General features: G+C 40.0%; 2 protein-coding genes across 6 annotated transcripts in view; both read right to left on the bottom strand.

The window, feature by feature from the left end:
* Positions 1-4,005, bottom strand: LOC109036525 (uncharacterized). The gene is made up of 3 exons (XM_019050807.2): positions 3,667-4,005; positions 2,228-2,294; positions 1-238 (listed from the first exon to the last, which is right to left on the bottom strand). The coding sequence occupies exons 1-3, from the start codon at positions 3,764-3,766 to the stop codon at positions 103-105; spliced, it is 303 nt and encodes a 100-aa protein (XP_018906352.1). The 5' UTR covers positions 3,767-4,005; the 3' UTR covers positions 1-102.
* A 2,554-nt stretch (positions 4,006-6,559) lies between these two features.
* The window catches only part of Trpgamma (Transient receptor potential cation channel gamma), a 242,877-nt gene continuing 224,574 nt past the window's right edge, over positions 6,560-24,862 (bottom strand). For 3 of the 5 annotated variants that reach the window (XM_072301540.1, XM_019050825.2, XM_072301542.1), the window contains 6 exons: positions 23,671-23,866; positions 22,538-22,732; positions 21,220-21,258; positions 19,624-19,807; positions 14,402-15,102; positions 6,560-11,519 (listed from right to left, as the gene is read on the bottom strand). In XM_072301540.1, the coding sequence (XP_072157641.1) occupies positions 11,205-11,519; positions 14,402-15,102; positions 19,624-19,807; positions 21,220-21,258; positions 22,538-22,732; positions 23,671-23,866 (1,630 nt within the window). In that variant the 3' untranslated portion in view covers positions 6,560-11,204. The remainder of the gene's footprint in view (positions 11,520-14,401; positions 15,103-19,623; positions 19,808-21,219; positions 21,259-22,537; positions 22,733-23,670; positions 23,867-24,862) is intronic. The other 2 variants (XM_072301541.1, XM_019050824.2) reach the window with 2 other exon arrangements.

Here is a 24,862-nt window from a genome sequence, read left to right as displayed (position 1 = left end):
TTTATGAGAATGTGGTGTATTTATTAGAATTAGACCATTCAAATTAGTCGAGAGGTGTGTAAAAAAAAGTCCATTCTAGTGGTGTTTTCCGGGCGCATGAGCTCATATCCACTTTTGGTAGAGGGCCTGGCTGTAACAGCGGCAGTTGGCACCCCAGACGTTGCACTTGCAGGAGTCCTCCCGGCAGCAGCCGCCCGGGTTCGTCGTGCAACTTCCGCCGCGCCTCACGCAGTCTCGCCTGCAAATAGGATGCATGCAACAAGCGTGACATTTCCACTGGTGATACACTGAAAAAAATAGTTCTGTTCACAGGGCTCCCGCACTTCTTTTGTAACAGTCACATAAGCTTCCGTTATGAGGACAGAGCACTCTGTTCCCACGACCGAAGTTCTGTTCTCACAACAGGAAAAATCTGTAAGTGTAACAAAGAAGCTGCAGGAGCCCTCTGAACAGAGGGTTCTGTCGTCAACACCATCCATTTTTTTCTGTGTAGTGCTGCCGCACGGTGGATCGAGTCAATGGGAGGAATCGGACAAAATTTAGAAACTTTAAAAGCTTACAATTCCGTTCTTACAAACTTTGATGTTTTAAAGGTGCTCCCATTGGTTTTCTCATGAAGTTTACTCAAAGAGGCACCCCTTTAAATTGAAAAGTTGACGGGATCAACATCAAAATTTGCACTTTTAGTAAAAAATTTCATGTCCGACTTCTCTGATTGACTCGATCCACTGTGTGGCGTCCAAAGTAAAAATGCAGCAGCCTGCTTATTTAGTCAGAAAACAATTAATTTTCATTCTTAACAATAATATACCTCTCTTTGGTTCTAACTAAATTTGTACGAAGGCACGAAGACGTTAATTATTAAGCCGAAATTAATTGTAAATTTTTTACTTCTGTAAAAAACTTAACTTTAAAACTTTGATTATCTAGTTATTCCATTAAATCAATTTAAACGTAACCCACTTCATTTTTAAAAAAATATGTGTTGACTTGATTTTATTCCATTAGAGATTTTGCCGATTTTTTCCTGACAAAACACTATTATACATACGAGAAAACTGGCGAATATTCATCTTTCATTTTTTGGAGTCAATTTTGGCATACCATTAGGAACTCAAAATTAAAAAAATGAAGCCTCGTCGCGTTCAGATTGTCTTGTATTAGAGCAGTATGTGTAGACAAAAAATGCAGATTTTTAATGGAGTTACGGCGTTTTTGCTGCGGACGGCAGAGTGTGGAACGGTTTCAAGGGTCTAATGGAATCGTACATAAAATGGATTACATTTTTCAATTTGGAACTATAAATTCTAGCCCGGTTTAAAAACGACGTATAAGCCATTACTTGCCCTATGCACATAAGTGTTTTTCCAGAAGAGCCAGAATTTATTGTTCCAAATTGCAAAATACAGTCCAAATATACAATGTTCTAGGTATGGGTCTGAACCTCCGTCATAGGTGCGTTGTAGGGGAAGGAGATGGTGCAGATCTTCGTTACATTACGCTTAACTCTGTATGTTGTTACTTTTTTAAAAATTTCTTCGGTTATTTATTTTAATATTTTTTTCAATTGTTTTATAACTTCTCTTTTGATTACAATTTTCTCTGAATTTGGAATGAAAAAATATGAGGATCACTTGTTATTTCTCCGTTTTATTAATTTATTTTTACCGTTTTTTGTTCTTTTCATAAGTGAAAAAGAGGGGAAAAACGACAAAAGTTAAGTAGCGATTTTTGGGTATGGGAGGGAGGGCAAAAAGGATTGTTATACGTATGATGTGAAAGAGGATGGGTCTGCACTAAGGGTGCGTCACGAAACTTGGGAGGAGGTAAAAAAATCTGGTTCTTATCATGACATGTTTTATGTGCGATTCTTCAAATATTAATGTCTCATGACTGAAAATTGATAGTGAGAACACACATTTTTGACTAAATGGGCCACTGGAAGAGCTCTAAACTAGAGAAAAAGTCACGTAATTCCTCTTCAATATTGCAAGGAGAAATAAATGTACACACTGTTGAGGGGCTGGGGGTTGGGAGCAATAACTGGATGCAATTAAGAACTAAAAATCTAGCCTTGGATATTCTTTTAAGTATCGACTTTCCAGAACGATGACTCTATGGAAATGTTTCCTTGTTGTTGCTTAAGTGTGTGTCAATCTGCATTCAATTCAGGATTGAACCTTTATATCCACAATCGAAACAACATATATGATCTAGTTCTACTTACTTTTGGGCCGGACGGAAGAGTTTTTCTAGATCAAAATCTGGATAGTTATTGTCCGCCAGATTACCGTCTGTAACATAAATAATAAAATGCCTCGGAATAAAATTCTGTAACTTCAATGTAAAGATCATGAATTTATAAAATAGTTGTAAGACAATGGTGGATGCAGAGCTTAAGCACTTGCAATTTCAATTTTTGTTTTTCTTCAGAATTATTTATCGAATGTTCATCGTATCGATATCCTACGAAATGAGTTTGCACGTTGAGAAGTGATAATTTTACGATTTTCAAACTCACATATGAAATGCATATAACTTCTTTGATAAAAAAAAGTACTTTACTTTTATGTTCAAAGAAGTTTTATCGTATTGCTTCCGATCACTGCTGAACGTTGCTTTGTTGAACGTTCAAACACTTTTCTTATCGTAAAGTTTTATTAATTTTATTAAACTTGAATTATTTGTGCTCTATCGAAAGAGATGACCCTTGATTGTAATAATACAATTTTGGCGCATATAGGAGGCTGTTACACATTATTTAAACGGGAAAATAGATGAATCATCACATATTGCGGAATGATAAAAAACATGTGTCATATTCCGAAAATGGGAAAAGAGCAAGATCATTTGAAGAATATTAATTTTTGACCGTCGAAAATCATGGAAATCAGTCGGCTGGATCTCCAGTTTGTACCCAGAATGTAAAGGGCTAGAAAGCTCACGATTATATTATTAAATCGTGAAAGACAATGGATACATACTACTATTACAAACATTCCGCTCTCATAACGCTTCCGTGCGCTCTGCGACACCCAGCCATAACTGATAGCGATCCTGCCGATAAGCTCCTGCGGCAAAGGAGGAGCCGAAGAAAATTGGTACATACATTTTAATAAAAAATAGACTCTCGACTAAATAACGGTGGTAGTAACTCATTTAACCGTTAAACGAAATGAACAGCAATTGGACGGTATTCTAGAATACTTAAATTACATGGTACGAGTAACAGAGTTATCCAAATCAAATATTTGGTTTTAAAACGCAGTGGTTCAGAGCCAAAAACCGGGCAACATATTTTCTCCAATGCTAAGTGGCGAAAAAAACTGTCTGGCGACTCAATCACAATCAGTCCTATCGCAATTTGTAATTAGTTTAAAAGTTAGAAGTGTAAAAGTTAGTTAGAAGGATTCTGCATTCTCATGTCTGGCATTTGGTATTATAATCAATTTTCTGACACTTAAAATGGCTGTTGGGCTGTTATGTTTGCTTATGTCATGTAAAGAATGAAAATAACTGGATTCCTCCAAAAAGTTCTATACGATTAATTGGCTTTGACAATTAACTTAAAAAAAAAAAAAATAAAATAAATAAATAAATAAAAGAGAACGATTTGGCTTATTCATAATAAACACCATTTATTCATTATTTTTAAGTCATGCTCACCGTCATCTTCAGTAGCGACAGATCGTCCAATATTGCCAGGAATCACTGAGACGATGATGATTAGAATAAGGCAACAAAAGCACATCAAACAATTTCTCATCTTAACAGCAAACTCAATATCCCGGTCGGATTCTGAAAAATGCAATAAAACCTGTTTGCCCGAGGTGTTTTCTTTCGGCGAATTTTGAGCCGTGGGAAATGCGGAGGCGTTGCAGGGGCAGTGTGCGCGGATGTTGAAACCGATGGGGGTGCGCTAATTCAGAGGGCACGTTTGCGGCGGAGACGAATTGTAAGCTCAGGGCAGGCTCTGGTGGGGAATTGAAAGCTGAGAGAGGAAGGTCGGACGAACGGTCCCATGGAGTCATGAAATAGAGAGGTCTCTCGAAATCTGAGTTGCAACCCCGATGGAGAAATATCCTTTGATACAGCGGAAAGACGGTGAATTTTTGTCCATTCGACAACACTGCGAGTATCAGTTGCATTTGCTTGGATAAAATTATCTCCTATTTTGTATAATTTACGTGAAGACATTCAGAAGTTAGACAACGTTGCGGTCTTCCTCACGCAAACGCATTTTTGCCGCGGGGGCTGAAAGTCAGTAATCCGCTGAGAAAGCCATTAAGAACAAATGTAAAAGCTCAAATTATCATCATTGAATGGCAACTTCGGAATCTGTAAGTTTGGTGAGATACCGCACCGGTAAAAAAAGCTTATGTGCATGAAGTTTCCGTCCGGAATTAAATGGTTCTTACCCTGCAAGGCAGAGTTTAACGATATCTTACTATATATCCGAGGTAGCCACTTCCTCCGACGCGTGGGATTCCTTGATAAGAAATAAACATCGTAACTCTCATTAGAAATCGTGAGAGGATACGTGGTTTATGATGGTAAACCTGACACTCAGCCATCCCTACCCGCGCACCTCTCCTCCTCCCAACTCCCTCCTCCTCTCGGATGTCAGAGCTGCCCTCCCTTAGGATTTTTCATTAGTGATTGCGTCTATGAATGGCGCAGCCCAAGGGACAGTCTAGTATTTCGTCCCATGGGGAGCCAGCAGCCAGCTCAGACCTGACGGGCGGTGCGAAATTAAAGCAGCACGGGAAAAAAGTAGTCGCGCTGAAATGAGAGATCCTTCTTCGGAGATACTTCGTCATATTATGCAGTGGCGCGGCGTGCTTTGCGATATCGATTGATATGCCATTTAAACCCATGGGAAAGGAACGATAAACAGGGTATTCGCTACGAACATCTCAATAATCGATTCTTCACTGCAGCTTCAAATGGGGGGAAATATCGATAATCGATCATTCACGCCTCGCCACTGATATCGAAGTGGGAACCCTGGGACCTCTTCCTGCAAAAAATCGGTCACCACCCGCTTGCCGGGAGAGCCGCGGCGTGTGCCAGCGCGAAACGTTATTTCACAGCTAGACTGTGAAAAAACACTGATGTCTTCGCTCTGAGGACCGGTGGAATGACGTGCTTTACGCTGTATCGCTTGCAAAGACAAAACCATTTATTAATTGTGATCAAAATAGTTCATCGGGATCGAATCGTATTTCAGACCAGAAGGCACCGGCCGTAAAGTCGACCAGCGCAATCATTTGAAGCTCCTTCATTTCGTTGAGTATGCAATTTGATCTCCGGGGAGTTTAAATAGTTGCTCCAAGTTCAATAGAACGTCCGCGCCCACCGACCGAATTGGACATATTTCTGCCAAACGAAACTAAGTGCATTATGACGTGAGCCCTGTTATGCGTATATTCTTATGGGTCTCAGGGCTCATGTCTTAATGCACATAATTATGTTTGGCAGAAATACATCCAATTGTAGGGCACTGCAAAGCATCTGTCCGACTTGAAATTGCAGATGGACTCTTGGTTTTATTATAACACGATTGCAACACGAACAAACTCAGATGTCATCGATCACCCTTGAAGACCGTTGGTTGGTTAGTGGTGTGATTTCGGGTCATCGGTGACCTCTCCGTTTGTCCGTAATTTGACCGTGTACGAGGGCCTTACAAGTATTCCCTCACAGTGCATTGCTACAGTGAAGGCATTCCAGTTCCAAATTCCTTCAACTATGCTGCGGGCTGATTTTTGAAATTGATGGACAAAGCGATAGACAAGGAAGACTTAGGGAATATGGAGCGATCCTATTCAACCAATAAGATTGCTCCATACTCCCTATATCTATAGGTGGCTCCTATAGATTAATTGGGAAAATGATGGACTAACTGCATAAATTTAGTCCATCACTTAGTCCATCAGTTAGGAGATGGTGTCGTTTACGGAAAAATCATTCTGTATAAAGTGTTTTAAATTACATTTTGAGTTCATTTAAGGAAAAAAAGGACTTATTGGTCCGTGTTTCGTACTTCGAATTTCGGATTTTGCTGGAATATCGACGCCATATCGTACCGATCTACATCACGGGGTAAATAAGCCTCAATTGGACGCATTTCTGCCAAACGGAACTACGTGCATTAAGACATGAGCCCTGAGACCTATAAGAATATATGCAATACAGGGATTACGTCGTGATGCACATAGTTCCGTTTGACAAAAATACGTCCAATTAACGACCACCTCCTCCTTTTCCCAACTGTTTTGCTGCTTCTGCATAGTTCCGGCAAGGAACACACATTGGTTCATTCCCTTATCTTGCGTCTCTCATTTTGTCAATTTAGCCTTCAATAACTGTGATGGCAATACGGGCAGCTTACCCAATCGACATCTTTATCCTACTGACAATAAAGCAATGTTGGAATTTATGTGGCATTTTACGTTTAAGGTAAGAAACGTTATCTTCTTTATAAATCAGAACAATTTTTTTTATTACAAAAAAAAAAAGAAAAAAAAAATGGAATTAATGAAGACAGATCATCAGATTTTTTTTAACAATATCACAGTTTATTTAAAAACTCAACAAAACATAATTTTACAAATCAACATTTAACTACGCGCTTACGTTATCACTTAATCTCTGTGCGTTTCGAATACTTAACCACTGCGAATAACAAAATAAAACTCAATTCTTGTATGCAAACGGAAAATAAAACAAAGAACTGTATACAGAATATTTGTGATCGTTTTGACTAAAAATTCAAGTAAGAAAAGAAGTAAATTATCTTTGTTACCTTGAAATTCACATATTTCAAAATAACGTTTTCATAAAATAAAGCTAACTGGTTTCATTGAGTTAATTTCATTCCCTTTTCATTTTCTAATATGAGAAAATGAGTCACCATGAGTTTAACTTATCGAGAACAAAAGCCTAACGAATAGCGAAATACGTAAACGGAAAATATAAAATTATTAAAATAGTTATGACATTTCATTTTTGGAAACGAAAAGGTACGTTTTATGGGACCAGCGTAGTTTTGGCGAGGGCTCATCTAGGAATTTGGACGAGCCTGGATTTATTTGTTTCAGGGCATACATCCTTTTCAGAGAGATCTTCGGAAGGTCAGTATGATTAATTTGTTCTTGTCGACGTGGCTCACAGTGTTGTTGTTGGCATTCATATAAAGTTAGTTAGTTATTTCTATCAGAGACACTACTCAGCAACTTGACGCTCATGTAGGGTATGAAGGTAAAAACAAAGTTTATTTTTATTTTTTTTCCTATTTTCGGAATAGATCAATTTTTATACCCAAGTAAGTATTAACAAAAAACAACAGTCACGTGAACAAAGTTGATTTCTGTGCATTTATATGTTAGCGTTAACATATTTTTCAAATTAATTCAATCTGAACATTGACAAGACATAATTTGCTTAAGGTTAACAAACACATATTGAAGACGTACGTTGCATTGCAAACATTTGGTACCGTTCCTTTGCCGACGGATTTTCTCTAAGCTTGATCATCCTGCTCTCATTAGATAAGTACATCAGAGATCTCATTAGATAAGTACGTCAGTCTCATTAGATTAGTTCGACGTACAAAAATTATAACATATTGAGCGCGAACATATTAAATACAGCAGTTGAGCGAGTGGTGAAGGCGTACTACTTTGGAAGAGGAGCAACCCTACATGACATATTTTTATCGTGAAAACAGAAATTAACCCCTGACATCGAAATTTTCACGAGCAACTACCAAAACTCTTTATTTGAACGGATTTTACAAGTTTTTAATTATATTGTGCGTACACGAGGGGGGGGGGGGTCGCCAGCTACAGGGGACGAGCTGAATCAGATTTGGACCGCGTTTAACAGAAAGGAACCAAGCCACATTAGCTATTGCCAACTTTAACCGTCCAACGCAATTTTTTACGAGAGAACGTTTGTGCGGATTCCTTTGAAATTTTTAAGGAATTTGCTTCACTCTATGGAGAGGGTCTACTGAAATTTGCACGAGAATCCGCACAATCGTTTTCATGTAAAAAATTAAATTGCCCCATTGAATTTGGCAATAATTGATATGGCTTGGTTCTTTTCTTTTCAAAGCGGTCCGTTTAGGTCCCAGTTGTAACACTCGAATGGAATTAGATTGAAAACAATTTCGAAAAAGAGGGAATATGTTATGCACGGCGGTGAAATTATGATGAGCTTTGTAAGCAGAGCGACCCAAATTGTGCGAGACGTTATTTGGAACTTCTGTATAGGTTTGCATCATGGGTCATCAGAAACGATTTCTCCTATTTTCCACGGTAGAAAAAGAGAATAACTTTTATTAGTGCGTAATGACGGTATGGGTTATAATTCTTTGTTTTGAGAAACAAGCAAATGAAAGATTTTGTGTGCATGAAGCCGAATAACAATTATCTAGTCCCTACAATCATGCACTTGAAATTGTTTAGACATTATTGTATTCGCTTCGGTATAAGTTGAGCTCCTTTTCGCATGAAATTCACCGGTAGAAACTGCATAGTTAATTTTTAAAGAAATTATAAAGATCTTAAATCTTAACGTATACGTTTATATAAAAGCTTAAAAAATGCTCTTTGTGACGGTCAAATAACTGATTACGTAAAGTGATTGGTTGGACCACATCATAAAAGTGAGCGCTATCTTGTATTGTTTACTTTTTGTATTTTTGAGACAAAGTCTACGAAGTCTAGTGAGGACTTGAGGAGGTCAGATTGAAATTTCCTTGCAAAATATAGCATTCTTCAAGTTCTAATGCACCAGCTTCTTCTCATATCTTCTAGGTAAATATCAAGCTAAAATTAAAACGGCAACTCCTAGGCCTTAAAACTCAGAGAAAGAGATCACAAATCAGAAATAAACTGCTTCTAATCGCCCTGGAAAAAGGTATGATCATGAACATGCCCCATGGCTGACATTTTCAATCTGAAAGTATACATGACGATTTATTATGCCCAACTGTAGGTGTATGAAGTTTACGATACTTCAACTGGAAGGCGACGATATGCAAAGATCTGAAGGCGCGAGCGCTTCGGCTTTATTCTTGCCACGGCGCAGAGATGCAAATATTCTGCTTCAAGGCTGCCTGTGTTGCAGACTCAAAAAAATGAAGGCGTTTCCTTTGCGAAAATATTTTTGGTGCAACGCTACCACCAATGGCACGGCAACTTTTTGGAGTCCAAATGACGCACAATGCGAAAGGGACGTTAGTCTTGATTGGCTTTTTTTACCTGACTGAAGAAAACTTTGCTAATTTTTTTTTATCAAAACTCAAGAGTGATAGTGCTTGATCTCACTTTTTGTTGATTTTGATTTTTGTTTTTTAATTCATATAAAATTTTCACTTTTATTTTCCCTTAACATTAATTTTTACTTAGAGAAGAACATGTTTAAGGAAATGCCCTTCTGGGAAACTTAATGGATTCTAAAACTACAATGTCAATACCCAAACAAAACGGTGGACTCAATCTCATATAATGTTCAACTTAATTAGTAGAAGAAATTTAGAAAAAGTGGGTAAAATATCAATGACAGCTTGTAAGACACATTCATGACGAAAATCAGACGATCCACCTTCTTGACCCCTTTCTGAGCCTCCTATCCTCTACCAACCATAAAACGACTTATCAAGAGAAAATGGTCTCTTACTTTTTGGACTTAAACATACCTTAAACATGCTACTAAAAATATCAAAGGTGACACACCTTAATCGAAAATTAACGGCATACTGACTAGGATGTCATACTGATGGCTGAACTCTGGCATGTGCCTTCAGAATGTAATTTTTCATATCTTTAGATATCTTTCAAAACTTTCGATGTGATAAGTTAAGTATACATTGCAAGTCATGATGTAAAAATGACATATCTATGGAACAGCTTAAACGGTTTTATTCTGCATCATTTTCGCAGAGAGGACCCGAAAATTCCAAAAAATGACCCTTTGAAAGCATTTCATAGTTTTAGAATGATAAGGTGTGAATTTGAAAAAAAAAAGAAAACAAATTACACTTTGCAAACGCTGTCGCCAGTTTGGGAGTTAGTTCAATTTCAACGCCGAGGATCCACCTTAATCCGCCGTTTTTCTCACGAGAGAACATGACTATATTTCAATGTTGCCAAATTTCCCCTCGCAAATTACATCTTAACTAGGAGCATCTTGGGCATTCCTGACGAACATTTCACTGTTTTTTCCACAGACTTCATGCAAAAATCAGAAACATTTTTGATAAAACTTACATAGGCACAACTTTATAGAATAAATTAATTGTTAGAGTCAATTTGGCAACCTCGGAATTGAGTTATGTTCATTCGAGCGGGAGACGACACGGATCTTAGCAGGGTAGTCTCCAGCTATTTATGACTCCAATTCTTGCCTGCGTGCAGCGACTCGCAAATACTGTTTTGTCGTACTAAGGAAAAACGCCGTATGAACATTTGAGAGTTGCCAAATTTTCCCGGATAAAAGATGCATTTTCGGGGAGAGCTATGCATATTTTTCCTTGAAATTTGCAGATACTCTCGATTGAATTTCAAATAATAAAGTTTAAAAATTTGAGGAAAAATATCCTCAATTGGACCGCGTTCAATAGAAAGGAACCAAGCCACATCAGCTATCGCCTTTAACAGGGCAATTTACTTTTTCACGAAAGAACGTTTGTGCGGATTCCTTTGAAAATGTTGGGGACTTTGCTTTGCACTATGGAGAAAATTCACTGAAATTTGCACAAAACTCCGCACAGCCGTTTTCATGTATGAACTTAAATTGTCCGATTAAATTTGGCAATAGCTGATGTGGCTCGGTTCCTTTCTGTTGAACTCCTTTCTTTTAAAATTCTTATTGTTTCCGACTGAAAATGACTCAGTTTTGAGTCGAAATGTCTCGGGTTTCATTAATTGTGTATTTTTAGCCTTGTTTCCCGTTTTTCATCCTTGTGATTCCACTGTTTCTGTTGAACGCGGTCCAATTATTCCAGTAAATTCGTATTTTATTGAAAGAAAGTTGGCAACGTCTGACGGCTCATGCGGCGTTGTTCCTCGGCACGGCAGTGTTGAACATGTTGAGTTGAAAATATATAAAAAGGATAAAAATAATTTGATTCTGCTTAGAATTAGCGCATATAAAAGAGTAGAGAAGGGGGGTGGGGTGTTCGGCGAAGGAGGCTACAGCCAGCCCTCGGAGTTGGTGTGTCCGCTGAGTGGCTGGACGCCGGGGATGGAGGCGTTGGGCGGGCGGTAGCCGTTGTTGTGTCCCTTGAGGTCCTGGGACTCGCGCCCGGTGCCGGGGCCGGGGCCGGGGCCGGGGCCGGGGCCGGGGCCGGGGCCGGGGCCGGGGCCGGGGCCGGGGCCGGAGGTGGCGCCGTCGTGGGTCGTCTTCAGGTCCCCCGACGCGGAGCTCGTGTAAGGCTCGATCAGGAGCCGCTCCGCCTCCGCCGTCACGCTCTCGTCCGTCGTCGACGGCGACAACGTGCTCTGCACCTGAGCAGTCCAAAACAAGGAATCATCATACACAGAGATGGAAAGTGAAATTTCATGAAATTTCAAAAGGCTCGAATAAATTTCACAAAAGTTGAAATTTATTAATGTTTTTTTTAGAATTGGACCGCGTCAAACAGAAAGGAACCAAGCCACATCAGCTATTGCCAAATTTAACTAGGCAATTTAATTTTTTTACACGAAAACGGTTGGGCGGATTTTCGGGCAAATTTCGGTGGATTTTCTCCACAGTGCGAAGCAAATTCCTTCAAATCGTCGAAGGAAACCACACAAACGTTCTCTCATACAAAATTAAATTGCCCGGTCAAATTTGGCAATAGCTGATGTGGCTTGGTTCCTTTCTGTTAAACGCGGTCCAATTATTGATTAAACCTTTGGAGGTCTGAAAGCGTTCCGGATGGTCTTTCGGTTGATGCTGCAGTATTATGCTACTCTACTGAAGGTGCCGGACACAAAGAGGGGCAAAAAAGGGGAGTATAGAGAGAAGAACCAAAACCTAACCTCTAAACTAAACGAAAACATTTGCAACGCGCGAATTTTTTAGGCTTGGGGTGAAAAATTTCAAAATTTAGAATCACTGTTTCTAGGCATTTCTTAACCGCCTAAAGGTACCCCCAAAAGTTTCAATAAATTTCACGCGTGAAATTTCACTCGAATGAATTTCATGAAATTTTCCATCTCTGATCATACATGCATGAAAGCCATTTTCACAGCGCTCTCTCTGGCTGCCCTATGCGGAGACAAGAGACCTTCCACTCTGCCGTGATAGCGAAGAGAGCCGTGAGTGCAAAAATGAAATTTTGAGAAAATGGGCCTGGAAGCTTCTGAGTAGAACATTTTATTGAAAAAAGCCTCCGTTCTTTGTCAAATCACAACCAATCATTCGATAGACTCTTAGAAATCATTTGGGGGATTAAAACTCGACCGATTTTATTTTAAAGTACGTGAAAAAGGTAAAATTCAGGTTCATGTTAGGTTAGTATTTGGCAAGACAGCCGTCAGTGCTATCTTCTGCGTGCTTTTGTGGTAGCGTTTCGGACACACAACAAACACATTTTCAGGTTAGAAATCGGCAGATGAGGGCGGCATTCCTCTTGAAAGCACTGTTTTCATTGGCTCTCATGCACCTACGGCTGTCTTGAAATTTACGTTTACGTCCACGCGTAAAATAAGAGGTGTGTTGAAAGAAACTACACAAAAATGAATATAAAAGGGGGAAAAACCAAAAGATAAAAGAAATAATTAAAAGGCCTTGGGGATCATTAAATTTGACACGGAACCACCTTAATATCTACAAAACATATTTCATATTTTCCTTTAATACATCCCCCCCCCATCGATTTAAATGAGGAAAATCCATACAGGATGTGCAAACATTTCAAAATCATGAGCTGAAAAACGCTGACTCCGCGATTTTAAATATTAGAGCCGAACACAGAGCGGAGCGGTGTGCTACCGGCACGAAACGCGCACTAACGCCTTCAAACCTAAGGGAACACTTCACACATTGCGCAATGCTTGAAGTATCCCCTTAGGTTTGTAGGCGTCAATGCGCGTTGGGGGTTGGCCAGCTGCCCGCCGCGCCGCAGCGTGCCACGGCGCTTCAAGCAACTATTTCACAATAGAGGTGTTGCACAGTATCAAACGAAATTGAAGGCGCTCCAACATTTTAAGAATGATAGGTATCCTTCAAGAGTACGGAGCTTTCCTCGCAAAATAAATCAAACTACTCCCCTTCCGTAAAAAACGCGTAGACATAAACTACTAGAAGAACCAGGTGTGCAGACAACAAATCGGTGTCGAAATGTCATTGAACCGGATAAAATAGTAAAAAGAAAAATGGTAAAAATCTAAATTGGTACCTACCTGCCTGTACCTTTTCATAAACAACATTCTCGCCTTGAAAGGTACAGCCATAGGTACTATTTTAGATTTTTACCATTTTTCTTTATACTGTTTTATCCAACCAAGGGATGCTGAGTTCTCAGCCGAAACGATTTATTCAAATGGGTTTATTCGTAAAAGTTCAGCCTTGTTACCCGCTTTTTAAATTGTGTGTGTTTTTTTTTTTTTTTTTTTTTTTTTTTTTTTATTGTATATATTTTCACGGGATGCGGAACGTCAATCGTATCTCGCGTAACTTTGTAACTACGACTTTAAAAATAGCTTGAGGCCTGAGCTTGTCTACTAAAATAGGCTGGCCAAAAATCAGTACTTTTGCAATAATTTTTCAGTATATTCCAAAGAAATTTAGTACCTTCTTAACAGAAAAATTCAACACTTTTTTAGTACCCCCAATTGACGAAATTCGAAGAATTTCAAAGATTTGAATTTCTCGCTTGAAATGCGACAAAAATGAAACAATTCCGGACTTCCTTGCGGTATTTCCGCACTTTTTCAATACTTCTGGACCGCCCTTAAAAAATCAGTGCTACTCCCGGACTTTTCGGACGTGTGGACACCCTGGAAGTCTACTGTAAGAGTTCCGAAAGTAATGACTCTTGTTCCTCAACGAGGGAGACGGTTGAAAGAGAAAGCTCTCACTAGAGTCCCTTTATACTGAGAGTCAAGACAAATCGAATCCATTTCTGATTGGTTAACCGGATTTTAGGCCTTCACAGTGTCACAAACGGGAATAAAGATTACATTTTCAGCAATTGCAAAGATTATAATCTGGAATGGACCGAGGAATTTGGGGTTCGACAAGGAACAAACGGAATGAGAGAAGGAACGGAGAAAAGAATTTAAGAATGAGCCGATCAAAGATTACGAAAAACGTTCAATGTGTGTAATCTTTATTCCCGTTTGTGACTCCATGAGGGGTGTTGTCTTGACTCTCAGTATAAAGGGACTCTAGCTCTCACCTGTGACTGGGAGTCGACGGACTGGGTTTGATCAAGCCGGACGGGGAGACCGAGGCCCTGGGCAGGGTCCGGGATCTGGACGGGAACGCTGGCCGCCCGCTTGAGGTGGAGCTTGGAGGCGGCGTCCTGGAACTTGGGCGCCGTGTGCCCGAGGTGCTTGGAGGCGCTGGCGAAGTTCTCCCGCTTCTTGCGGAGGGCGGCCAAGGCCTCGGCGCGCTCCGGGAAGTGGGCGTCCCCGGGGCGCTGGTGCCCGTGGGGGCGCGGCTCCGGGGAGGCGCCCTCGCAGACCGAGTCCTCCGAGCGGGACTTGGACATGAAGCGCGAGACGCGGCCCGTGATGGCCGCCTCGATGAGGCTCTCCCAGCGCTTCTTGCGGGAGGCGTTTCGCTTTTTGTACTTGGCGGAGCTCCGGTGGGCGCCCTCCAGGTGGAGCATGTTCTGGTTGTTGGAGGAGTAGGCGCGGCGCATCGTGATCCCCGAGGAGCGCCCGATGAGGCCCGAGTGGAGGGACTCGAGGAGCTCGTGCGAGGGGCTCAGCCCGTGGTGTCCCACGTGGTGGCCCACGTTCTGGAAGCTGGCGATGAACTCGGCCGGCAAGGAGCCCTGCTGGCTGCCTAACCCGCCGGACGAAGGCGTCGGCGCGATGTTGAAGCCTTTCATGAGCCGCCGCTCTTTCTGACGGTTTTTCTTCCCACCTGCACCTGCAACAACGGGTTCATTAGCTCCTTTTCTCACTCTAAGCTTCATATCTAGACAGGCTTCGGGTCCTGTATTCGAAACTTAAATGTATGTAGTCAAACTAGGTGGTTTTTGGCCCCTGATTTTGAACCCCCCCCCTCCCAAGCGCTTCGCGGGTTTCAGGACATTTTGTCAACGATTTTTTGTCCGCGCACCTTTTTTGTCCAGTAGTTTACGCCCACACGTAAAATAAGCAGCAGTGACTTGGTCCAAGCGCCATATTTTAGTCGGTATGTAAATTCATATTGACAGTATAGGATGAGAATTTGAGAGAGAAGGAGTTGTTGTTATGGTTGCTCATTTTCTATATGAAATGTTATTACTTTCTCCTTTTGAATCATCTTTTTAAATTGTCATTGGTGAATATTTGGTTTTACTCCTATCCTTAAAATATTTGATATACAACATACCTTCTATATGTATAGGTACTTTTTTTTGTCATGGGAACGGAGTTCCCCATGATATTACAATCGTTCCGTTGCTTTCGCTATGGGATTCCCTATACCTCTGCGACCTTGAGCGTTTCGCCCAGTCTCCGATTTTTGGTTGATTTTCCGATGTATCAAAAACCGTTGTATTTTTTAGCCAATCATGTCTACGTCAAGTTGTGTTGATTTCTAAAATTCGCTTTCAGCGAGTTTTTTCCCACCTTGAGATGCCGTGTCTGACTGGTAAATCTGCGCAGAACCACGAAGTTCCGTTTTTAGGCAAATTCTTTTTTTTGGGAGGTTTTCATTGGCTATTTTTCGCCATCAGTTTTCTGTTCGTTGGTGCAAAAGATCGCCTACCTCGTTGCTCTTGAGAAGCCGCCATTATCCCACCTCAAATTTTAAACATAGATATAAAGAAATAATAACCATCGTACAAGGCGGAAAATTGTTCTGGAGGACCCGTTACGGATATATGAGCCAAAATCAGAACTCGATTGATGGATTTAATCCATGAATACAGAAATATTGCCTCAGTTTACTGCCCCGATCGTAAATGCATCCACGGATGAACCTTGTGACACATGAAAGCATAGGCAAACAATGTCTCACAGAGAAATGTGCTTAATCCGCTGTCTGTTAACAGCAGTGGCCGGATGTCAAGGTCGTCTTTTGTGAAGCCCCGCTCAGCGTCCGAGATCACTTAACTGTTATCTTTTCTCCAATCAAGAATGAGCGTCGAGATAGGTCAGATGTTTGAGACGCCAAGCTACCGCCTCGCTCGTATCCTTTTTGTTGCGAGCGGGGGTTCGAATCTCGTAGACGACAGTTAATTTTTACTGGTTGTATTGAATGTTTTAGACCAATTTCTAACAATAATTAATACTTGGCAACTTAGGAAGCACATAGGTCCCTTATGATGCGTATTCGGGCATATGTGTAGAGTAAAAATATCATACGTAGGGTGTCCCAAAAGTACCGGGACTGGTTCTGTAACTTCAAAAGTAAGATAGATACAAACATGATTTTGGTCTCATTTTGAAGATCAACTCAATACCTATCGATTAAAACCAAGATCAGCTCAATCGAATAAAAATGGACCGAGTTATGACAATTTGAAATTAGTGAGGAAAGTTTACCCCTACGGCTTTTAGGAAGATTTTTCGCTTACCAGGATTCAAAAAGTTAGTATTCGTATCCACTTTCCTCCGAATCTTCCATAACTTCCTTTTGCTTTTCAAAGTACCGTCCATCAAACCGGATGCACTTTTTCATGCGCTCTTGCCACTTATCCAACATTGTTTTCCTGAATTCTTCCTCTGGGATGGAGTTGAAGAAGTTTTGAATTGCATTCTGGATTTTTGTCTTCGATACGAATTTTCGTCCGCGAAGCTCCTTTTTAAGCGTAGGAAACATCCAAAAATCACATGGAGCCAAGTCAGGGCTATAAGGGGGATGAGGGATTGTTTCAACTCCATTTTTACTCATAAATTCACGTGTTAAGCTCGATGTGTGAGGCCGCGCATTGTCTTGATGGAGTATCCACGAAGCTTTCAAGTCCGACCGTTTCCGGGAAATGTGCATTCTCAACTCCTTTAGTACTTTGCAATAATACGCACTGTCAACTGTTGTGTTTGATGGTACAAAATGTTGATAAATGACACCTCGAAAATAAAAAAACACAATAAGCATCACTTTATCGGCCGACTTTTCGATTTACGGCGATGAAGAATCTTCCTTAAAAAACGTAGGCGTAAACTTTCCTCGCTGATTTCAAATTGCCATAACTCGGTCAATTTTTATCCGATTGAGCTGATCTTGGTTTTAATCGATGGGTATTGAGTTGATCTTTAAAATGAGATCAAGATCATGTCTGTATCTATCTTACTTTCGAAGTTACAGAACAAGTCCCGGTGCTTTTGGGACACCTTATGTATACTTTACGCCGAAAAAGCGAACCTGAAACTTAAATGCGTTAACTTCCGAAAACCATATATAATCCAACGAAAATAAATAATTGGTACATAACAGCTTTCTTGTATGCAAAGAAAATAATTAAAAATGTTAAAAAAGAGATGTCAACACAAAATTACATAGCCCCTTCAATTCAGAAGATACTACAAACGAACTGTACCTTAACATTTTCATATCCCAGAAGCTAACGTTCCCATGACGAATATTGCCATCGCTAGCGATTGCAAAATCCAACTTGTTCATTTTTTCAATTTTTTCTTTACGAAATTATTACTTCATTTTGAAAACATTTATATTTTTAAAACGTAACACATATTTGTAAAACCTTTTCCAAGCGACATTAATCTCAATGAGCCTCAGTTGTGCCGACAGAAACTGCAAAAATGAATAAAAGAGGGGAAAAAACCGAGAAGCACGCAATCTTTAGTTTTAACCCATTTGTACATCGATCTTTTAAAGTCAAATAGTCAAATTTTGAGCGTTTGGTTGCGCGTACACTTCGCTGCAGCACAATAAAAGCACAAAATGTTAAAGAAAAAATTAAAGTGCTTTGGAAATGATTAAATTTGACACGGAACCACCAATATTTAAAAAACACACGTTATATTATTATTCTCCTTTGATCGATTGATACATATTTTTCCCCATCAATTTAAATGAGAATAATCAATGCAGAGTGTGCAAACATTTCAAAATGATCAGTTAAAAAACGGTGACTATGCAAGTATACATATTAAAGCCTAACAGAGCGGAGCGGCGGCGTGCTGCCAGCGCGAGAAGACCACTGGCGCCTACAAACCTAAGTGGATACTCCACGCATTGCACAATGCTTGAAGTATCCACTTAGGTTTGTAGGCGCCAATGCGCGTATCGCGCTGGCCGGCCGGCCGCCCGCCGTGCGGCGGCGCCTGAAGCAACTATTTCACACCAGAGGTGTTGCACAGTAATATACGAAATTGAACGTATTAAGAATGACAGGCATCCTTTAAAAGTACAGATCTTTCCTCGCAAAATAAATCAAGATACTTATCGTACACAGGAAAAATCTAAGAGCCTTTGGCTGAGGCAATTATGCAGAGGTTTATCCGGTTCAGGTATAACAAGGTGGGAATTTCTTGAAAGATAATTAAGTCCTGTTACAAAGTCAATTTTGTCTCATGGAATCGACGCTCCCCCATTTTTACCAAAACTCTCGACTATATACCAAACAACCGTTGGGCCAAACAGACAAAACAAAAAAAAACAAAAAAACAAGCAAACCCTCATTCTTCCAAGATTTTATACATTTTCATCCAAAAACGTCGTGAGCAATTGTCGTTTGTATTTACATGTGGGCCAATTAACTTTGGGTCTCAACTGGCACGCGGACCAAAACTCCCGTGCCGAAAAAACGCGTGGACGTAAATTACTGGAAAAAAACAGGTGTGTGGACAAAAAATCGTTGACGAAATGTCCTATAACCGCTTCGCGCCTCAGGCGTTTTAAGTTAAGCGATACTGTAACGATTTTATATTATAGAAGTTTGATTTGGAATACGACCCCAGTGGCGATTTTGCAAGTTGGCAACACTGTTTTTCTACCCTTAAAATCCATTAAAAATATCGATATAGGTGAGGCTAGCTGACTCACCAAGGATCGATTGTTTTCCATACATTTAAATGGAAGGAAAGCGCGCAGCCGGCACGAAACGCGCATTGGCGCCTACAAACCTAAGTGGATACTTCAAGCATTGTGCAATGTGTGAAGTATCCACTTAGGTTTGTAGGCGCCAGTGAGCCTCTCGCGTTGGCAGCACCCCGCTCCGCTCTGTTAGGCTTTAATATTTATACTCGCATAGTCAGCGTTTTTTAACTCATGATTTTGAAATGTTTGCATTGTTAGCTGTCAAGAATCGCCACTGTATGGCTCAGGAAGGGATCCTTTGGGGGCTTGAAGTTTCCGCTAAGGAGCTGAGCCGCGTAGCAACTGCAGCCCAGGTTTCAGATGAATTGATAGATGGATTTTTATTTTTTTTTTATTTTTTGGAGATGGCGTTTTTCAAAAATCCGGTCCCAAATGATTCCGTTGAAATGAGTTGTATACCTGTGCCCGTGCCGGAGCTGGAGGTAATTTTCATGCCGGCATTCCTGAGGATTTCGATGAGCTCAAACCGGAAGGCGGAGATATCCTGTTTGATCTCGTTGACGTCATCCTCTGTTACCCCCTCGTTTTCTGCTTTCCGTTGTTCCACCGTGACGTAGCGTCGAACTAAATTCCGCATGATGCTCTGAAATAGACGCCATGCTATTAGATTTCCCTTCAAAACATCGTCACCTTCCAGGCAAAGTATCACAAGCGCCATGCGACGTTTAAAAATTTCCGCCGCCATTTTATTTCTTTACTGAGAAATTGTTGGTTGAATCTGTTTGGAAATTTCACTAAATTTTATCGGCAGCACAAAGAAAATTCAGTGAAATTTTCGGACAGCTTCGTTGAACAATTTCTCTGTAAAAAAATAAAATGGCGCGGAAATTTTTAAATGTCGCATGGCGCTTGTGATACTTTGCCTGGAAGGTGACGATTTATGTGCTATAGAGTATCTTTATGAAGAAAAAATACCACCAGTAGATCGATTTCCAACTGAGAGATTTGGAATCCAAGGCGCGTAAGTGCAGTTTGTGAAAAAATTTAGGTATTCATGAACTCGGCTAAAACTAGTTTGAAAGTATACTCTGTGAAAAATTCACTACCAAAATCCAACTTTAGAGCATCAAAAAGTGAGTTTAAACTTCTTTTCCTCCATAAGGCTCCATGTAATTTTGAAACCTTGAACCCGTATTTCTTGAGGTAGCAAAAGCTGCACTTATGCGCCTTGTCCTCTAAGCCCCTCGATTATGGTCGAGGACAAAAAAGTATTAGGGGTTATCCCATAAAATTGAGATACTACCCTAACTTGTCAGATGATATGGACGTTTCTAATTAATTTTGGTAGTGCCGCAAAATTGGGGTAGTGACCTACTTCACTGGGGTATCACCTTAATTAATTGGAAATGCCCGTATCATTCAACAGCCTCTACCTCTTTTCTCCGCGGTTTAGTCATTTTAGGCTTCATTAAGCACTCTGTATTGAAATGATGGCAGAAATCGCATGCAAGTTATTCGAAATGACAAAAAATGAGGTTTCACATGCTTGGATCCTACAGTGAACTTTACTTAAATTTAAGATGAGACGTACTTATTAAGTTCCGAAAACAATGGTGTGCATGACACTTCTGGTTGAATTATTTACGTAAAGTGTGAAAATTGGAACTCTACATAAATTTCTCAAATTACCGTCATTTCTCAGCTGTATTTTTTGCACATTGTGCTTTTGCCTTAGACTTTAAGCTGAGCTGAGAGCTAAATTAAATCTTATACGTTAAGTGTCGCCGATATTTGAACGTACTTAAATTAAAAATAACTTTATCCATAGTAACATGAGCCCCGTCATGCAAGTATTCTTATGGATCTCACGGCTCATGTCAGAATAGAAATAGTTCATTTTAATTTAATTACGTCCGTTTTCTCTGTTTGTTTAATATGGTGTTCTCAATGATTCCGATAATATGAAAGTGAAAAAGGAGAGAGAAAATAAAAAAATAAAAATGAAGTCAAACTGAAATTTGAAATACGGGATGCAAATATATAAAAAATACTTACTTGGTACCTTATATCCCTCTCACTGGCTTGCTTCACCTTCTGGTGCAAGCAAATCAAAAAGGGAGGGGGGAGGGATCGAGATGAGCGCGCGAAAATTGTGATATGATGAAACAGATCGGCCATGGAGAACAATGCAGTATTTGGATCAAGAGCATTGTAATTTCAAGAGTGGAAAGTCAAGGGAGAGGGGATACGAGGGAATGAAATGGTATTTATGATCCAAGATTAAAAATGTGGAGGGAATTAAAATTGTGGAGTGAAGCAAGGTTGTAGTTCCAAATCAAAAATAGCAGCATGAAACAAGAAACACACACACAAACCATTAAAATACAAGACTGATAAGTGGTGGAAGGGTAGGATTACTCCTAATGATCGCTGTTATGCAACAAATATAAGTCAAATCATAAGATAGAATAAAGTGATCTCCATTTGTTAATTTTGATCGTTGCTATATTAATCCCTCCCTCAAAAAAAAGGAATTGAACTTTTCAATTCATCATCGCTATTATTTTAGGAGTCACTGTAATTGTCAATCTTCGGTCAACTCTCTTTGGTTTTCTGTAATTGTACTGTACATGTTGGCGCAATCCAATAAGGACTATAACAGTTAAGTAAAAAAATAAACGACTGCAGTGCTTAATATGAGGTTTTTCATTCTATGAGAGCACCCAAAAAATCTCGGGTGAAAATGTACATTGGAGTGAAGGATTAATTCCATGAAGTACCGTACACAACTTCCCCTCCCTCCTCTTCTAATAATGACTAAGGCACAGTCCTGTTTGTCAAACTCTTGACTGCCGAGAACACATAAACATACACGGAGAAAAAAACGTGGTGCATGGGACCGAAAGTTAAGGTCATATGGATCTCTGAAGTTTTCGGATCATGTATCTAAAAACTTGAGGTCCAGCTGCCGAAGTTTGGGTCAAACATCTGAAGTACTTTGATATGTACCGAAGGATTCGGGTCACACATCTGAAATACATACATCTGAGGTACATACCGAAGTGCCTCGATGTCTTTCCGAACTTCGGCAGCTCGACCTCAAGTTTTCGGATGCGTGATCAGAAAACTTCAGAGATCCATATGACCTCAACATCGAGTGCCATGCACCAAGTTTTTTTTCTCCGTGTATAAATCACTAATAAGTACAAAATGTTCTTTAAAATTAAAAAAAAAAAAAAAAAAAAAAACCCAGCAAAATTCAATTATCTCCAGGGACCGTACAAAACTTTACATTTAATTTGATTTTCATCGCGTTTTGAATGCACCCTTCTTAGAAAAAAAGGATGAAGATGTTCGAGTTGATCTAACATACCCGTATTGTCCGCATGTGCTCTTTTTTGGCCGTTCTTGTGTGGCCGTAAATCCGCTTTTGAAGCCACATGATGAAATAAAAGAGGCTTTTTGGTGTAGGAATAATGTTGAACGGAGGAGGAACGGTGCCACCTTCCTCAAAGTAACTAATCCATAATCGGCTTCTCGCAAACTTCCACTCCACATCTGCCCTTTCCTGAAAGCACATCGGTTTTTACCTTACCAGATCGTAGTTGAAATCCACGACTTCATTCGAAACTGAAGTATTCAACGGATATGTTAAGTGACTTTTGCCGATAGAGTGAGTTTTTGGTTTGAATAAGAAAAGGCGTTAAAGTATGTACATGTAATTTCGGAACTCAATTCATAGTCTAATATTACTTGTTTGAACTTTTATTCAGTTATGAAATTCTGCACCCATACCTAGGGGCACGAATAATTGCGCGCACTGGTTTTGCGACTTCTGTCAGTCCTGGCAAGGAAAAGACTCATAACCCTCGGACTGTGCTGCTGTGCTAAGGAAAAACGCCGAATGAACCCTCAGGCGTTGCCAAATTTAATTTGATCGAGCACAAATTTCCTGGTAACCTTAAAAATATTTTTCTCCCAATTTTTAAGATGATTTTGATTGCAATTTCATAGAAAAATCCTGAAAATCTCAAGGAAAAATATTCATAACTTTCCTCAAAAATAAACATTTTATCGAGGAAAATTTGGCAACTCTCGAATGTTCATACGGCGTTCTTCCTTAGCACGGCAGTGTGTGTCTCTAATTCAGCCAAGTTCGCCTTCAATAAATGAGACGGCGATATGAGCGGGTTGGGAGTTCAAATAGTTGCGCGTTGTAATTCGTCAAAAATCATTACTCTGCTTTAGCCGAAAAAATGCCACTCAATATACAATTTTTGTGCATTATTTTGGCTGATCTTGGATCTTTTATCTGAATTCACCTCCAGTTTTGGTTGTCTAAAATTCATCTTAAGTTGCTGCTCCTTCAAAAAATGTCTTCCAACTCAAAAATATAGAGAAGACGTACTTAGACATAGAGATTAAGCCTGAAAAAGAAAGAAAAAATAAGCAATGTACACATATTTCATGAAAAATATTCAGTCGGAATTCAACATCATTACTTACGGATATCAGCTGATAAGAATGATTCATCATAGCTATCAGCAAATTCAAAAGCACAACAATATTGATGACAGAATAAGTGCCGAACATGAGCATGCCCCAAAATCGCGTGAAACTTTTGATCCCGGCCAGTTCAAAGTTATCCAAGTCCACGAGACCGAATACAGCCCAAAATAGCGTCTGAATTGTTTCAAAAAGGCTGTGAACAATCAAGCATACATTGCTAAGAACCGACCGAAAACTCAAAATGATTAATCAAAATTTCCGAATTGGAAATTGGCTCTTCAATACAAACTTTCTTATCGACAGTAAGAATGATACTGACGAAGAATGATACGAGGAAGCTGGTTTTTGGTCTGAGTCTTTAAATAAACCAACATTTGTATACATAAAGAGAGAGCTATGCACTGCCGTGCTAAGGAAAAACGCCGTATGAGCATTCGAGAGTTGCCAAATTTCCTTCGATAAAATGTTTATTTTTGAGGAAAGTTATGAATATTTTTCCTTGAATTTTTTAGGAACTTTAGGGGAAATTGCGAATAAAATTACCTGAAAAATTGGAAGGAAAATACTCATAAGTTTAAAGGGAAATTTGTAGAGCTACTCTGACCAGAAATTCCCACGTAGGTCATTCGGCATAGAGTACCTGAGTACCTGTAATTCAGCGGCGCGAGGTGTGCTGCCAGTGCGGAACGCGCGCCGGCGCCTACAAACCTAACAGGGATACTTCACGCATTGCGTAATACGTGAAGTATTCCTGTCAGGTTTGAAGGCGCCTGTGTGCGTGTCACGTTGGTTGACCGCCACGGCGCGGAGTGCCACGGCGCTTCCAGCAACTATTTCTCAACAGAGGTGTTGCACAGCGCAGTTTTTGGTTTATTCTAATTTGTGGAAATTTTTAGGAGCTTTAGGGGAAATTGCGAACAAAATTATCTGAAAAATTGGAAGAAAAATATTCATATCATTACCAGAAAATTCGTATTTTATCAAAGGAAATTTGGCAACGCCTGAAAGTTCATACGGCGTTTTTCCTGAGTACGGCACAGCAAGCACCGAGCAGCTTTCCGACGATGTAGAAAATTCTCAGCCTTAGAAGCAGCTCTTACCAGAAAAAATTCAAATTGACACGAAAAGGAAAGGAAGAGCTAAATAAATTGGTTTTGAACAACAGTCTCTTTAAGACGGAGCATCCTGA

The sequence above is a fragment of the Bemisia tabaci genome, chromosome 6 (genome assembly GCF_918797505.1).
Source record: "Bemisia tabaci chromosome 6, PGI_BMITA_v3".
Classification (NCBI taxonomy): domain Eukaryota; kingdom Metazoa; phylum Arthropoda; class Insecta; order Hemiptera; family Aleyrodidae; genus Bemisia; species Bemisia tabaci.
This window is presented reverse-complemented; position numbering and strand designations above follow the sequence as displayed.

Coding starts and splice junctions, on each gene's coding strand:
- LOC109036525 (XM_019050807.2), bottom strand. CDS start 3,766: ATGAGAAATTGTTTGATGTGCTTTTGTTGCCTTATTCTAATCATCATC. Junction 2,295..3,666: donor TGTCGCTACTGAAGATGACG/GTGAGCATGACT, acceptor TTTATGTTACAG/ACGGTAATCTGGCGGACAAT. Junction 239..2,227: donor CTCTTCCGTCCGGCCCAAAA/GTAAGTAGAACT, acceptor TCCTATTTGCAG/GCGAGACTGCGTGAGGCGCG.